The following is an 18,347-nucleotide window of genomic DNA, read 5'->3' on the forward strand; positions in this document are numbered from 1 at the left end:
CATACTTAGCTTCTAAAAAGCTCTTCAGATACCTACATTCCTGAAAACAATTGTCACCTGAAATCTTCACACCATTTTAGTCAGGTATCTAATAGTGCATCAATCATCACCCAATCCGGGATTTCAGATAGTGTCATCCAATTGAATACCTGATATTTATGAGATGAAATAGCCCATTACTCGAAGTCATCAAAAGCTGTGGCATTGAAAGCCACTGTCTCTTCTTCAAGTTTTGAAATCCAATTATTTATTTCCTTAATTTGTTCAAATTCATCTTGGTGTGCATGCCAATAAAATTAACAGTCTTCCTATCATTCAGGCATTTTTGAGAGTCAATAATATACTTCTTATTTCAAAAATTAAGACTTTATTCTTCTACAAGCTTTTTATACTTTTTTCAAACAGAGCCAAGTCTGGCTGCAGTAATATGTAAATTTCACTGACTGGACTACAGAAGAAATTTGAAATTATTAAGAGTCAAAAAATTGTTTTAAAGGAATCCAAAGTTTAAGAATTCTCTCAACTCCAGGAACCAATGACAGTCATCTTGTTTTTTAGTGAGGCAGAAGAGTCTGATGATTGACATCAGTGCATAAGCAGAACTTTCAGCTTCTCTGTCCTTACCACACATGTTGAAAAATAATTAAATATTTTCATGACGACTATTTCAATGTCAACAGTTAAGACTCCAGCAGCACTTGATATAGTATTGTGGAGAACAGGGCAGGTCATCTAATTCCTTATACATTTTTGTTCCTAGTTCTTCTTAGAATTACTTAAAACACATTCTGCTGGCACCATCGATGAAGCCATCTGAAGTTGGTATTGGTATCATCTCCACAAAAAGCAATTAATTTATACAATGGAATCTGACAATTGTCTTAAAGTGTCGACACAAAACTTTGTAACTGTCTCTAATGTTTTGTTATTCAGTGAATCAAACTTCTAGAGCTTCTGTTGGATTCCATGAATTTCAGTCAAGTACTGAACAACTAAAGGAAATTACTTTTCAGCCTTGTGGTTCGATGCTTTGCCCCTGCATCATAAAATGAAACTTCTTGGAATAGTTTTATGTATTTTGACACAAAGTGTGGTGTGAAAATATTTTAACAATTGCTGTAGCTTTGTTCCTGGCTGTAGACTGCTTCTTGGCTAGTTTGGAGTCAGGATACATTGGGGCATTCAGTTTCACGGTAGTCAAGAGAACTGAAGGACTGATGATGCTTGACACTTTATAAGCTGTTGTTAGTTCTGCATCAGGAATGAGCAATTCTTCCTGGATAACTTCTTCAATCAAGAATGTGTGGAAATAGGCTTTGATGTTGACACTACTGTGAATCTACTTGTATGATTCTTCGTAGAAATGTGATGCCCCACATCTGTCTTACCTCTGTGTATTACTGAGATGAAGCAGCTACAAATCTCATACAATCCAGATCTGTATGTCCTTTCTTGATGAAAGACCACTCTTTTGAATAATCAACCAAAAAGTGACACTCTCTCTTTCTATCCTTAGGCATTTTCATAAGCAATGATAAGTTTATTAGATGGCAAACAGTTGATAATGACATTTTCATTATCGAAGTATAAGTCACAATACACTTCACACCCTGTATACCCCAAGTAAAAACTTCAAAAATTACTAACTTGCACTCGCTGTTTGTATTACATTTAGAAAGAATTGTCTTATCAAAGCGCTATTCAAATGGGAACTGCCCGATTCTTCCACATGGCACTGCTTCAATGCTACTAGAGAAGTCTGGTATTTTCTCAAATTATGGAGCCAAATCTAGTATGTGCTTGCATCGTTGATACAGAATACGCAACATGCAACACAATCTGTGACACAACATTGTCAACATAACCTAGTTGACATAAATAAAACTGAGGCTGCATTTATGTGTTGTGCTAAGACATGACATTACTTCAGCACTTGAACCAAACTCGTAACAGTATTTTCCAAATTTGGGATAAAACTAGCTCTTTTCAGGATTGTGGGACAATAAATATATAATGATGATGGTTCTGATATAATGAGATTGATGGCAATCCCAGGAGTAGCATGTTACACTTGATATAGCTAAGGATAAAGCAACTTATTTCCAAGATGCAGCTTTACTGCTACTTTCACCTTCACTCATAGCATGTGTAAGCAGAAAAGTGGAATACAGTATCTTCTGTGACCTCAGTAAGGCATTTTATATGGTGAATTATAAGCAGCTGCTCCTCAAATTAGCTTCTTATGGCTTCCATGAAAAATCTTTAAATTGGTTCAAGTCATATATCAAAATTAGGAAGCAGAGGGTCGTTATACAACATAAGGGGGAGAAAGCTTGTTCTAATTGGAAGAAAATACGAGCAGGTGTACCCTTGGGATCCATACTAGGCCCATTACTATTTCTATATTATATAAATGACATGCCAGGTACGGTAACTTGAGATACGATTCTGCGTGCAGATGACTCAATAAAAGTAGTCTGCTGTAAAAACACTGAAGAAATAGCACAGAAAACAAAACAGACTCCTCATGAACTAGAAAATTGGATAAATAATAATGCTATGAAACTAAACTTAACAAAAACACAAATTGTACACTTCAGGACCAAACAAACTGCTGAGTATGTAACACAGTTAAGTTATGAAGGCAGAGAACTGATAACTGCACATTCTGTCAAATTTTTGGGAATGACCATAAACAAAAACTTGTCATGGACTGATCATATGGCTTGCTAACTGAAGCTGTTTAATAGTTTTGTTTACACAATGAGGGTTCTGAATAAAGTAAATTACTTAGCTGTTAAGAAAAGTGTGTATCATGCATGTTTTATTTCAGTTTTAAGATATGGCATAATGTTTTGGGGAGTTGAAAAGGGAAGCCTCCTCAGACTGTTCAAGCTACAGAAAAAAATTATCAGAGCTATGACTGGAACAAACAATAGATAATCATGCAAACCTTTATTTGCAAGCTTTGACTTACAGACAATTCCTTCCATGTTTATATATGAAACACTTCTATTTGAGTTAAAAACCCACATCTTTTTGAGGGAAATTCATTTACAACATACTTATGAAACAAGGCACCAACAAGATTACATGTTACCTTGCCACAGACTAACATTATTTGAAAATACTACATATTACATGGCTTTGAAGCTTAGCAATAAAATCCGTTCAAAATTGAAGGACCGCAAACTAGAATCCACCTGCACAAACATTGAAAAATATTTAAAAATCAGATGCTACTACATTGTGGACGATTTTATAAACAAGGAAGACAGGAAGGAGTCTTACATCTGTTTTGTTTTACCGTTTTTTCTACATCACATTCTATGTGTATGCTTATGTTCACTTTTAATGGAGGTATATGTTCTTTTTATAAGTGTACATACTTATAAACTAAGTATCATGTGAACTATGTATCTAAACATCTAGATGTAAACATATATACTACTTTTATGAAAGTATGTCCATATTCATAAACTACAGAAACAAAAATATTTTAAAATAATTATTTCAAATCATTGTGGAAATTTTAAGAAAAAGGAAGAAATCTAACATGTAATTATCTTTTTATGTTGTAATGTGCTCCCAGGAGCATCTTGTTTCAGGTATACTTAGGTAGGCATGGAATTATTCATTGATGAGGCTCCAGTTTCAATCAAATGATTGTATATAACATGTCATGTGACAATAAAGATTCTATTCTATATTAATGACAGTTAATTGACAATACAACCTACACCATATTTCTGACAGTCACTTCTTGCTGCTGACATTTCCTTTGACTTGTTCCACACTGCTGAATGGTCTCCATGATAAGAGCCATAGAACACAATTTTATAGATATCTAGGGAACCATAGTCAAAGAAACATTGAGTCTCTTAGGCTAAGAACTTGTCTTCAGAGTAAAACAGTACAATTTGTTCAGGAATAACAGTAAGACTCAATTCTTTCAGATGCCTTATATTGTTGTTTGGTAAATATATTGCCTAAGTAGATAACTGTTAATGTATATTGCTGCTTATGCATAGATCTTGGGTTGGGTTTCTGGTGCTAATGGCAAATTTTCTGGCATGAGCAGGTCTGGGACATGGTCCACTGAAACTATTGAGGGAAAATGAGAAGCTGCCTGATAAATATACATCTTAATGGACATTTAAGCCGCAAAATTTAGGTCAAATGAAAAGGCTTGCAACAAGCTGGAAATAACACAACATTATTTAGAAAATATTTGAGAATTGTGATGTGTTTTTTACATAGTACAAACTTACAAATAATTTCATCAATATACAAGGAAAATGTTGAACACTAAACTGAAGTCACACATAGAAAGTAAAAAATATATATATTTGAGGTGTAACAGATGCATACAAAAGGTAACCAAAGTCACAATATTTTGGAACCTGTAGTTCTCATGTCTGTCGAAAGTGAGAGAGATAAATTATGTAGAAATTGCATTTTACAGTTTACAGGTGAAGAATCCAGCCATGACCTTGATTTGGGAGGGAGTTAGTGGGACACCACATTAGGGGAGTCAATAAGGAAATGCTACCAATCAATGATATTTGGAAACCTAAGTAGTCAGAAGTGGCAGTGAGCAAAGGAAAAATGCAAGGACAGTGTATAAATACACGATAAAATTGGACATATCAGTGATGGGGCTGGGTGCTTGTGATCAGTTATGGTAACAAGAATAGAAACACAAGACAAAAAAATTAATGTGGGGAAAAAAACCCTCATGTGAGACATTATGTTTGACAAGGATATTGAGATAGCTGCGACAAAGACAAAAAGTAACAATTTTGGGTCAAAACCAGAGGACAGTAGGTTGGGTTGGTTAACTTGTCCAATTAGGAAAATCATTAACCTGAGGAGCAGCAGGTAGGCACAGACATAAACTTCTTTTGTTGCTTCTGAAAGACCCATCTATCATAACCATTATCTCATCCCATGCCACTACTGAAAGCTGTTAAGTGTATAAAGAAAATACAACGAAAACATATTTTGGGGTAAACACCATATCTGATAATTTAGAACAGGAGATGGCACAGGAACCAACAACAGAGAAAAAATTATATACAAATTGCAAGATGTTTTTAAATATTTGCACAATTCAAGAGGCCAATCAGAAACACAGATAATAACAAAAATAATGATACTCTGGAAACAATCCAACGTGTGATGTATAGCATCAATAGAAATATGAAGGAATGGCAGTCACTTAGAGCTGACAGTGGTGGCTTAATACAAAAGAGGAAAAGTTATATGGAAAAATTACTTGTGGAACTTTTGTGGTACAAGCCTATTCCCAAAACTGGAACAATACTGTAATTACTCTTCTTCACAAGAAATGGAACAGATACAGACACAAAAAACTATAGACCTATTATCCTACTCTCTGTAATGTACAAACTTTCTCTGAAATTATCACCAAGTACGTAAAAAAGCTTAAGGCTTAATCAACAAATGAACAAGACACCTTCATTGTGCTGTATTTTACAGCACGATGAACCATTTGCAAGACTTGAACAGAACTGCAGAAAGGAGCAATGAGCAATGAGTTTGCCTATTACTCATAGATTTTGAAGAGTCAGAGGGCTGAGTGATCGGTTGACGGGATGGAGGGTCCACTGGAAATGCTGTTGACAGTAGAGAATGACTTTATTTCACCCCAATACATGATATGTCATGACTCAGTGAGCAAATATGACTCCGTGTGTTGTCCCTGGCCAGCACAGACATATGGAAGGTGGCTTCCACACTGGATGCTGAGCTGGCAACCTGTGATGCAGACAGCCGGCCCATGGTAGGCCACAGTCATTGCCTTCAGCAGCATCCTACTTACCTCAGTGGCAGCCACTTACCAATGTGGAGCGTGGAGACAGTTGAGTGCAGGGTTCAACCCATCACCCTCCTGCAAGAGTCGGATGGCACCTGGTGTTGAGGCGCCATGTCCAACTAGGAGCTCCATATTGGTGACAGCTGCCACAGATGGCAGGCCGTTAGGGCTATGACCCAAAGTTTTGTGAAGCACTTAGTGATGGTGGGAAGCGCAGCTCATCTCGAGCCCATGGTTGCTGTGGCGATGTCCAGTTGTCTCACTGTCTGGCGTAGTTCTGGTGTCATTAGTGGTGCTGCTGGTCTGCAGCAATGAGTAGTGTTTCTGTCTCAAAATTCAGACTTACTTAAGTGCCTCTTGTGTGCATTTGTTTCACTAAAAGTTGGTACCTAATCATGTTGCCCATAATAAGACACTTCCCTTACTGTGGTGACGACCCGCTTTTTAAGTTGTTACTGCTGTGTGGTGTAGTTTACTGCTGCACTCAGTTATCCTTGTCTCGCAACCCTTTGTGTGTCTTTTATTGTGCCCATTTGCCATAATGGCACTTGCTGCCAGGACAATCACTCCATCCAAGAATAACATTATGGCTGCATTTTAGTAAAACTACAAATTCAAGGAACTATGTTCTTTCGTTGATAGCTATTCTCGCAATACAAGTTCCTGTTGGCTTGATTTATTATCCATTTGTGACCTTCAGCACAACAGTGAATCTCAGAACATTGTCTTCTTGAGCTGGCAATGGTCGGCACCAGATGTTACAGAAAATGACACCAGAATCGACTGGTTCTCAATGATGTCAGTGTAATTTTCTACCTTGGTAACTGTTATCCATGAGGGATTTTTATTCACGGTAGCCTCACCTCCATAGATGGTCACCTCTTTTTGTTTGCCTGATTTCAGTGGCTAGACAGAATGGTTGGAATCTATGTATGGCAATGTGAAATGATTGCAGCATATTGGAAAACAACCATGACTAAGGTGTGGTGGACTTCACCCCGGATTGGCAGTAGCGATCTGCAATTGACTGCTGTGCATAGAATTACCCAGGTGTTTAGCATCTTTTGGCATAATAGCCCACAAAAAGCACAGGGCATTTTCAGTGGAAAGATATTGGCAAATTCTCTGTATGCCAGTATTCCTACATGTCATTACAATTTGGAAGGGAGCCAGCTCTATCTGTATCATGAGAATCTTTTATGTTGTTTGATGGTTGTAGTGTAAGTTAGGAGTTTCTGGATCCTTGTTTTTCTATGTTGATCTGCTTTATATAGATTGTTGCCAGTGATTGATGAATCTATTCTAGAATTAGTGATGGTAATTCTTACTGGCTGGCTTTGATGTTCATCACTACTAAACTACGTGATCAAAAGTATCCGGACACCACCAAAAACATACGTTTTTCATATTTGGTGCATTGTGCTGCCACCTACTACCAGGTACTCCATATCAGCGACCTCAGTAGTCATTAGACATCATGAGAGAGCAGACAGAATGGGGCACTCCGCAAAACCCACGGACTTTGAGCATGGTCATGTGATTGGGTATCACTTGTGTCACACGTCTGTACATGAGATTTCCACACTCCTGAACATTCCTAGGTCCACTGTTTCCAATGTGATGAAGTGGAAATGCGAAGAGAGACGTACTACACAAAATCATACAGGCCGACCTCATCTGTTGACTGACAGAGACCGTCGACAGTTGAAGAGAGTCATAATGTGTAATAGGCAGACATCTATCCAGACCATCACACAGGAATTCCAAACTGCATCAGGATCCACTGCAAGTACCATGACAGTTAGGCGGGAGGTGAGAAAACTTGGATTTTGTAGTCGAGCGGCTGCTCATAAGCCACACATCATACTGGTAAATGCCAAATGACACCTCACTTGGTGTAAGGAGTGCAAACATTGGACAATTAAACAGTGGAAAAATGATATGTGAACTGATGAATTATGGTACACAATGTGGCAATTCGATGGCAGTGTGTGGGTACAGCAAATGTAGTGAACGTCATCTGCCAGTGTGCATAGTGCCCACAGTAAACTCCAGAGGCGGTGGTGTTATGGTGTGCTCGTGTTGCACATCTTGTTGTTTTGTAGCACATTGATGTTTTAAGCACCTTCTTGCCTCCCACTGTTGAAGAGCAATTTGGGGATGGCGATTGCAGCTTTCAACACGATCGAGTACCTATTCATAATGCACGGCTTGTGGCACAGAGGTTACATGACAATAACGTCCCTGTAATGGACTGGCCTGCACAGAGTCATGACCTGAATCCTATAGAACACATCTGGGATGTTTCGGAAGACCAACTGCAATACCCCTCAGTGCAGCACTCCATGAAGAATAGGCTGCCATTCCCCAAGAAACCTGTCAGCACCTGATTGAATGTATGCCTGGAGAGTGGAAGCTGTCATCAAGGCTAAGGTTGGGCCAACACCATACTGAATTCCAACATCACCGCTGGAGGGTGCTCGAACTTGTAAGTCATTTTCAGCCAGGTATCTGAATACTTTTGATCACATAACATACCACAGAAAACAGAATGGAGTGCTCGGACTGAAATAAACAACACAACTTTGACCACATTGTTGGAAGGATTGAAGGCAATAATTAGTATCATGTACATCAGAGGTTCTTTTTGTGATATAGTTTCTTTGTAACGCATTTGATCACTTTCACAAAGACCTAATTTTATCAGGGACAGAGAGACAAAAAGAGAGATTCTGTGAATTAGCAGACTACTTTGTTTCAGTAGGAAGTCATACTGAGCTCAACACATCCCTAATAGCAAGTTTGACCTTACTTCTGAAATATGGAACAAATTTGTGGAAAACTTGGCTCGCCTCCTTTGCCATTACCCTGATGATAAATAATGAGCAATTTCTTCCAGGCAAAGCAAGTTGTACGTTTACCCAGTTTATGCTGAATCAACAAATGATGACTTTAAACATTGAGTGCAATTCTGTCAATGGGCATTAACAGAGAATGTGTTGCAGTTCTACCTGTTTACCGATGAAGCAGGTTTCACAAACCACGGGGCAGTGAATCTACGGAACATGCATTACTGGTCCGTGGACAATCCTCGCTGGAGCAGACAGGCAGAGCGACAGTGACCGTGGACTGTAAATGTATGGTGCGGAATCACTGGCGACCACCTCATTGGTCCTCACTTCATTGCAGGGGCCCAAACAGCTGCAACATACATCGTGTTTCTACAGAATGATCTGCCAACATTGCTCGAAAATGTCCCACTGGAAACGCTACGATGTGTGTGGTATCAGCCTGATGGTGCACCTGCACATTCCGCAATTAACACTAGGCTGACCGTTGACAGGATGTTCGACGGGCATTTCATAGGAAGTGGAGGACGCATACATTGGCCAGCCCATCCTCCTGATCTTACACCTCTGGACTTCTTTCTGTGGGGTACGTTAAAGGCGAATGTGTACCGTGATGTGCCTACAACCCCAGAGGATATGAAACAACGTATTGTGGCAGACTGCGGCGACATTACACCAGATGCACTGCGGCGTGCACGACATTCATTATGCCAGAGATTGCAATTGTGTGCAGCAAATGATGGCCACCACATTGAACATCTATTGGCCTGACATGTCGGGACACACTCTATTCCACTCCGTAATTGAAAACGGAAACCACGTGAGTACGTGTACCTCACCCCTCATGGTAATGTACATATGCGTCAGTGAAAAGACCAATAAAAAGGTGTTAGCATGTGGATGTAATGTGCTGTTCCAGTCTCTTCTTTACCTAAGGTCCATCACCATTCCCTTTGGATCCCTACGTAATTCGGTGCTCTACGATACACACCATCGAACAGCGGAGGAGTGGTACTCAAGCGTCAACTTTAGGTTACAATATCTCCGGATGTAATTAACATTTTACAATGCAACAAACGGCACTGATTACGTATTTGTTTATATGTTCAGATGTGCTAACAAAACTAATGGGGTTCCATTTAAAAAAACGGAGGTTTGTATTAAAAAACATACTTCTGTGCATTTTTTTACGGTTTGTATTAACCAATTACACTAGCCCCTCTCCTCACGTTTGGTCTGTGGAATCGATTAGTCAGTATTTGATGTGGTTTACGAAATATATCCAACGGTAATGTTAGGTAACCCACCCTGTATATCTTTCTGCTTGTTTTAGTTGTCCTTTGTACTTTTGTAACCATTGTTGCCACAACCACATCATGGTCACTGATACCAGTTTATATGTGGATATCTTCAAAGACATCTATTTGTTGGCATTAGATTCCATATATTTTTGTATCATGAGTGGGGTTCCTAACTACCTGTTCTAGGTAGTTTCCAGAGAAGGCATTTAGTAAAGTTTCACAGGAAGTTTTACCATACCTGCTACTAACAAAACAATTCTATTTCTTGAGTTTCTCCTGGCATACTTGATAATCAAAATATCCACGGGTGTCCTGCCGGTCTACAGTGTCCAACGGGCACAATATTTCGGCGATCATACATGTCGCCATCATCAGGTGAACTGACGGACTGAGCTCCTGTGAATGCACTGGCACAGAGATCCGTACGCTATGACTGCTCAGAGGGAACTGGGTTAGGTCGCGGCGGTGGCCAATTTAAATACCCTCCACCCGCGGCGCGCTCCCTCCGCCGCCCCTGCCCGCGGCCCGCCCCCCGCGCCACAGTCATGGGATGGAACAGATTGCGACAGCGTCTGAGATGACGTCGGTGTGATGGCTCAGTCCGCCATGGTTGTCACAACTACACGTTTGCTCGATTTACTCTTGATTAACCCAATCGCTGGTTCCCAAGCCTTGCTAAGATTATAGCCACAGTCACCGTTTATGAGGTCGTCACTGGTGCGAATTTCGATGGCCTCTCTAACAACGCTGTCCCAGTATCTCAATGTCTGTACCAGAATCCTCATGCGTTCTTACTCCATAGCATGACTTTCTAATTTTCCCAATTAATTGTTGGATGATTCAAGCCTCCATTGATGTTTACAGTATGAGTGGAAAACTTAGGTACAAGTGGACTGAGGTTTTATCTAAAGTTTACATCTGGAGATAAGTGTGGAGGACAATAGAAGGAGCCAATTATTTTATGCCTGCTGCTCATACTGAATCTTGCCCAAACAATCTCACATGGAGCTTCAATTTCTACCTGCTCGACCCCCTTTGAAACATTTATACCACTTGTAAACTCTTTTCTTACTCGTAGTAAATCATCCAAAAGCCACAGTCAACATTTCAAATATGATACTGCACTTTATTCCATTTTTCAAGCAAAATTTAATGCAAATTTTTTGAAACATTTTATTGAACAGTTAAAATTTTCTGTGGACTCAAAGCACGTATAACCTTTTTTGACTGTCAACAATAAGCTAAATATTTAAAACACCTGAACCCACAAAATAAAAAAAATCTCCATTACATTTTGATCACACCTCATGTGACGGTATGAAAGGAATAATTTTGTGCTAAAAATGAAATATAAAGAAATACAACGAGCAATGTGTACAGCCTGAAATTGCAGTAAATCTGTATCTTTAAGTTCCCCTGAAACAATAAGTCTGATTGCAGTGTTTGAGAATCTTTGAAATCTGTATTTAGTTTGACAAAATAGTTATTTACTGGATTCATAACTAAGTCATACTGTTCACATACATCTGAATGTAGCTCCCATGTCACATTTAGGATAATAGATTCCAGTTCTGACAAATTTTTATTTATTTCTTAGACTTGAAATATGTATTTATGGCCTTTCAATTTGCTTTTAATTCAGAATGTGTCTGGCCTACCCTATCAGTCATTGTACCTAGTTTAGTATCTAACTCAAACTGGTTTTATCTAATCTAGCATTTATTTCAGTTTTTAACTCATCAGCCTCAGCCTTCAAATCCAGCAGAGCCTTCAATATTTCCACCATGCTTTTAGACAGTACTGACATATATTTAAAACATTAAGAAGTTCATAATTAATCCTCTTCCAGACCAGATGAACAGAGTCATCACTGTTTTTAGTGTCAGCAGTTAATCTTCTGACTCATGGACTTCACAATCTTCTGCAACATATCTTTCACTGAGAACTCCGAGTGTTACTTTTTGCAAAATTACTTCTTCTGAAATGCTTAACTGTCTATATATGTACTTATATTAAAAACAAAGATTCCAAGACTTACCAAGCGGGAAAGCGCCGGTAGGTAGGCACAATAAAAAAACACACAAACACACACACAAAATTTGGAGCTTTCACAACTGGTGGTTGCTTCGTCAGGAAAGAGGGAAGGAGAAGGAAAGATGAAAGGATGTGGGTTTTAAGGGAGAGGGTAAGGAGTCATTCCAATCCCGGGAGCGGAAAGCGGGAAAAAAGGATAGGTAAATACTTGCGCACACACACACACACACACACACATATCCATCCCTACATATACAGACACAAGCAGACATATTTAAAGGCAAAAAGTTTGGGCAGAGATGTCAGTCGAGGCGGAAGTGCAGAGACAAAGATGATGTTGAATTACAGGTGAGGTATGAGTGTCGGCAACTTGAAATTAGTGGAGATTGAGGCCTGGTGGATGACGAGAAGAGAGGATATATTGAAGGGCAAGTTCCCATATCCGGAGTTGGGATAGGTTGGTGTTGGTGGGAAGTATCCAGATAACCCGCACAGTGTAATACTGTGCCAAGATGTACTGGCCGTGCACCAAGGCATGTTTAGCCACAGGGTGATCCTCATTACCAACAAATACTGTCTGCCTGTGTCCATTCATGCAAATGGACATTTTGTTGCTGGTCATTCCCACATAGAAAGCGTCACAGTGTAGCCAGGTCAGTTGGTAAATCACGTGGTCGCTTTCACACGTGGCTCTGCCTTTGATCGTGTACACCTTCCGGGTTACAGGACTGGAGTAGGTGGTGGTTGGAGGGTGCATGGGACAGGTTTTACACCGGGGCGGTTACAAGGGTAGGAGCCAGAGGGTAGGGAAGTTGGTTTGGGGATTTCATTGGGATGAACCAAGTGGTTACGAAGGTTAGGTGGACGGCGGAAAGACACTCTTGGTGGAGTGGGGAGGATTTCATGAAGGATGGATCTCATTTTGGGGCAGGATTTTAGGAAGTCATATCTCCAGCAGGGAAGACATTTAATTCAGGCTTGCTGTGCTATTCCAGCCAGGGATTACCACACATGTAGCACATACAAAGGCCAATGCAGGTACTTCACATCACAAAGTGATTGTGACTGCCACTGCATGGTGAAGATACACAGCATCCCTAAGTTAGAAGCAAAAATACACAACACAACAGTTGCTCTCTCATTTTCAGTTCAAGAGCATCGTTCACTGGCTATGTAGATGTAGGAAGTGATTGTAACACTAAATTTCTAAATATCTCATACTTTGTGCCCTCCTTATCATGTGTCAGTAGAAGACAATACAACGTCCCTTTCTGATAACATCTTTTTCTTGGTGTGCCATATGGTCTGAATCATGTTGAAAGAAGAATGGTTTGTTCTGGCTATAATAATTTCAATCTAAGTGTACATGCGATATAAAAAAAAAAAAAAACAGTAAAACACATTGAACACTGTATCTTTACACATATGTGAAACTTATTTTTTCTTCATATCCATTGAAATAAAACTCTTTACAGATATACTGGTTTCACATTATGCACAAGTTATCTGCATTGATGTATTACGTACAAAATAATAAACTTTAGAAAAAGAGGAGACATTGCAATAAGCTTATATGGAAAAACATACCCTGTGGAAAGCACTCAGTTTTTCCTTTGTACCGGCAATTATCTCTCCCAGGTAAACAAGTTTTTTCTCTGCATCCTGGATTTCATTTCGTACTAAATATCCTATATCATTTTGATCATGCAGCATGTCACTCCTGTCATCTATTTGGGTAGAAGACTGCTTCAGTGTTGGCATTCCAAACTCGCAGGACAGCATTATTGGTGAAATATTTCCAGTACTGGGCAGAAGTTAGTATGAAAACAAATGTCTTCTCATATGGCAAGGCTGCACTATGCCACAAAGACACATAGGCATCTATAAGGTAGTCATGAAAAAAATATTACATTCTTCCTGTAAAAGCAAACAAAACAATTATTATTAGTTAAAATAACATACACATGGATGTAATATTATTTTACTTCTTTCTGTGCTACTGAAAGTATGAGTGCTGTGTAATTTATTTGGTATTCTTAAAACATATCTTCCTGACAAGTTTGTCTGTTTCAAGTTGTTGACTATTCTAACTGAAAGTGATGCCAGTACAGCAAGTATTATACGGCACATTATCATTGACTACCCCATCAAAAATTTTTACTAAGTACGTGACAGCACCTAACTATTACTGCTAGCATAGTTGCTCTTCTAAATAGCATCCTATGTGTACAAAACAGGTGTTTCTCACCTGTGGTAACTAGTATTTTAGGTACTTGTGCTATGCTTGGCTCTGTTTTAAAAGAAAAGCTCAATGTAGTTCTAGGGATATGCTCCGCACATCTGCTTTCATGCCCCGCAGGTAATTCACTCCAAATAATAACCTATAGCTGTGATCCTGCAGTCAAACAGTCTATCCATTGGCTAGAGTTGCGAGTTAATAAAATACACAGAAATACAAAATAAAAGTTAAATGAATAATTTAATAACAAGGTTTCTATCCAAACATTTGTAATTGATATCGACAACAGAGAATTATGTTGAATAATGTTTATTCAAGAAAAGACATCTCAAGTAAATGGGAAGTGGTCCTACAATATTCAGTTAAAATACAGACAAAAAATATCCTTATCAAATATAGTAAAGTTATGTTGAGAGTATTATGAGCATGATAGCAAAATACCCAAACCAAACTGTATAAAACATACATGAAAACTAAGTCCACTTCATAATCACAGTACATGGAATAGTCACCAGCTCAAAACAGTTCAGAGTTCAACATGATGATTCACAAATTATCATATGTGATATAAATAACAGTAACATACTCTGTCCATCCTCAGTTCCACAATACAAACAGAAAAAATTAAAGAGTCCTACTCTGTACCACATTCAGAACTTTGGAAATACAAAGTCCCTCAAAAGTTAAAAGTATGGAAGTGGCCCTTCACTGCCCAGAATCAGACATCTTCACAATCAAATACCACTTGTCACCAAAAAAGTCTGCCTCCTTTCAGAACTCACGTAAAATTCCCCAGAATTGCTCCCTTGAGCCCTGCACTCAAGTCCCAGTCTCCACTTGACCCCCATAGTGTTTCACTATTGTATGCTTTTCCATTGGGTTAAGGCTGTCCCCACAAAAAATACAAACACATCATTCTTAAGTTCTACAGACATCATTTGACTCCACTTGATCACTTCCGAACTAAACTAATGTATTACAATGTACTTAAATAAAGAAGTGTTATAAGCATCCTGTTAAACTCATTATGCTGAGATCATTCACAATAACCATAAATAATTGTTTGTATTAAATAAGCCAGTATTCTTGCACAAGTGTGCACATGATAAATGACAACTGACTGTCATTAAATATTTTTTAAACAATTATTAAGGCCTGCCTACCAGAAGTGTCTTTTGGCAGTCTTTTACAAAGGTGGTGTCAGCTAACATAGGCAGTTGACTACTTGCTAAATTACTATAATTTTGTATTATCAATTGTAATTAATACTTACAATGGTTGACTGAAAAGTAATGCCTCCACCTTCGTAATTGGGTTTGGATGGGAATGTTTCAATAGATCAAGTGCAGAAATAATCCTTAGAATGTGATCTTTAATTGCCAGTATTCACTTTTCCACATACAGTAGAACCTCTATTTAACATTTCTCTAGAAACCAGAATTTTTTAACCTTAAATGGGGGTTTACCTTAAATCGAGGTTTCGATAGAAAGCAAACCTTTCCTAGAACTCTTTGCCTATATTGACATGAATTGCACCAACACACATAATTTACACAATAACAACAATAAAACAAGGAGATACCTACCTTTACATACTATACTGTAATTACAACTTTTTTTGTGGCATTAATACATTAGTCAAAGATCGTAGTTTCCCAGCACAATACAAAATTAAAACATCCACAAAATACTTACACAATTACAGTAATATAATGTACAGAGTTACTTTTCCTACATATTTACACAACTTTCACAGGGCCTCATTTTTTGAAATACCTGTAATCAAAAATGGTAGTCTGCTTTTTAGCAATGTTGGATTTTAGGTTCAAAATGTCCATCTCCAATTGATTTACCCTGTCTATAACAGGTTTGTCCACGTTAAATACTGTGACAAATCTCCGGACAATGTCTAAGCTGGCAATAGCTTCACTGAATGATGGTGTTTGCATTTCTTCATCCCTATCACCATCGTGTTTTCCAATATCTTCATCTTCAGTTTTACTTCAACTTCGTAGATTTCCTCAACATCTCGGATGCATGTAGTGATGGTATCATCATCACAAGCCACAAATTCATCAAAAGTGATGGGTAAATTGTTAGATACCTTCACTCAATCATGCATGTCCACTACTACTTCGTCGACACCTTTCTTGTGAGTGCTCATTTCATTAAATCCACCCTTATGAAAGGAATTTGAGATGGTTTCCTTAGTTACCATTTTCCAAGCTCCTGTGAGCATATGCATAGTTTATAGGATGTTCAATTTAAGCACTTCATTCCTATCCATAAAGGACAAGAGCTTTCCGCTACTAGCTTCTCAGGCTATGAATAATCCCTAGATCCATGGGCTGGAGTCTGCTTGCAATTTGCAGGAAAGAAGTGCACTTTCACACTCCGCCAAAATCCTAAGTCTGGTGGATGAGCAGGACACTTGTCCATAAAGAGAACAACCTTCCTGTTTCTAGCACCCGTTCAAGCATCAAAAGCTTGCAAGAGCATTTTGAACAAGTCCACAGTCATCCAAGCACCTTCCTTGCTCTAATACTTACATGGCAGCGTAGCACCGTTTTTAAAGCAATGTGGTTTGTGGAACTTTCCAACTACAGGTACTGTGGGATCCAGCTTATTGCTGCCATCTGCACTGCTGCATAAGAGAAAAGTAATTCTCTGCTTGCTCATTCTTCCTCCATGGCATGCTTCTCCTTTAACACTTAAGGTTTTAGGAGGGCATGAGTTGGTAAATCAGACCTGTTTCATCCACATAGCACACATCCCAAGATTTGAAACCTTCCAAGAGGGATAGCAGCACCTCTTCTTTCCAGTGTACAACACTTTCATCATCACTAACTGCACACTCTGTCCATATACTGCCCTGCAAGTTATCCCATAACGTATATATATATATATATATATATATATATTAAAAATAAAGATTCCAAGACTTACCAAGCGGGAAAGCGCCGGCAGACAGGCACATGAACAAAACACACAAACACACACACAGAATTACAAGCTTTCGCAACTGGCAGTTGCTTCGTCAGGAAGGAAGGAAGGAGAGGGAAAAATGAAAGGGTGTGGGTTTTAAGGGAGAGGGTAAGGAGTCATTCCAATCCCGGGAGCGGAAAGACTTCCCTTAGGGGAAAAAAAGGACAGGTGTACACTCGCACACACACACACACACATATCCATCCGCACATACACAGACACAAGCAGACATATGAAATATGTCTGCTTGTGTCTGTGTATGTGCGGATGGATATGTGTGTGTGTGTGTGTGCGAGTGTACACCTGTCCTTTTTTTCCCCTAAGGGAAGTCTTTCCGCTCCCGGGATTGGAATGACTCCTTACCCTCTCCCTTAAAACCCACACCCTTTCATTTTTCCCTCTCCTTCCTTCCTTCCTGACGAAGCAACTGCCAGTTGCGAAAGCTTGTAATTCTGTGTGTGTGTTTGTGTGTTTTGTTCATGTGCCTGTCTGCCGGCGCTTTCCCGCTTGGTAAGTCTTGGAATCTTTATTTTTAATATATTTTTCCCATGTGGAAGTTTCTTTCTGTTTTATTTATATATATATATATATATATATATATATATATATATATATATATATATATATATATATATATATATATATATATATATTTTAACCCGATTTCAAGCCACAAAGCCACACTTAAAAGTGAGAGATATGGCTCGTCATATGGATAGGGTATTAAGTGGCCCTACCTCTCAGGGATTTGGGACACATAAAATTACATCGCAAAACACTGACAATGGTGAGAATTCACGATATCTAATGAAATATAGTATTCAGGATCTACATGCACATGAGCTGTGAGCAATGACATCGCAGGCGAGCTCGTTGCACTGCATTTCAGAACACAGTCTTGATTTTTCATGTTTTATTATTAACACTAGCGACTCCTTGTTGCTACTTTCATACAAAGCATCATCCTTCGTGCCATCAAGCGCATTAGAAATAAAGTATTTTTTAAATGCATGGCGAACAGTTTCACTTGTGAGATATTTCCAAGATTGACTAATACACACACACACACACACTTGAGACAAGCTTGCACACTTCACATG

The 18,347-nt window shown here is 38.8% G+C and overlaps 1 protein-coding gene across 4 annotated transcripts in view; it reads right to left on the minus strand.

Moving 5' to 3' along the window:
• The window catches only part of LOC126355033 (putative leucine-rich repeat-containing protein DDB_G0290503), a 512,513-nt gene that overhangs the window by 415,896 nt on the left and 78,270 nt on the right, over positions 1 to 18,347 (minus strand). For all 4 annotated transcript variants that reach the window (XM_050005182.1, XM_050005180.1, XM_050005181.1 and 1 more), the window contains one exon: positions 13,611 to 13,940. In XM_050005182.1, coding sequence (XP_049861139.1) covers positions 13,611 to 13,805 — 195 coding nt within the window. In that variant the 5' untranslated portion in view covers positions 13,806 to 13,940. The remainder of the gene's footprint in view (positions 1 to 13,610; positions 13,941 to 18,347) is intronic.

This window comes from Schistocerca gregaria, chromosome 3 (assembly GCF_023897955.1).
Source record: "Schistocerca gregaria isolate iqSchGreg1 chromosome 3, iqSchGreg1.2, whole genome shotgun sequence".
Lineage (NCBI taxonomy): Eukaryota > Metazoa > Arthropoda > Insecta > Orthoptera > Acrididae > Schistocerca > Schistocerca gregaria.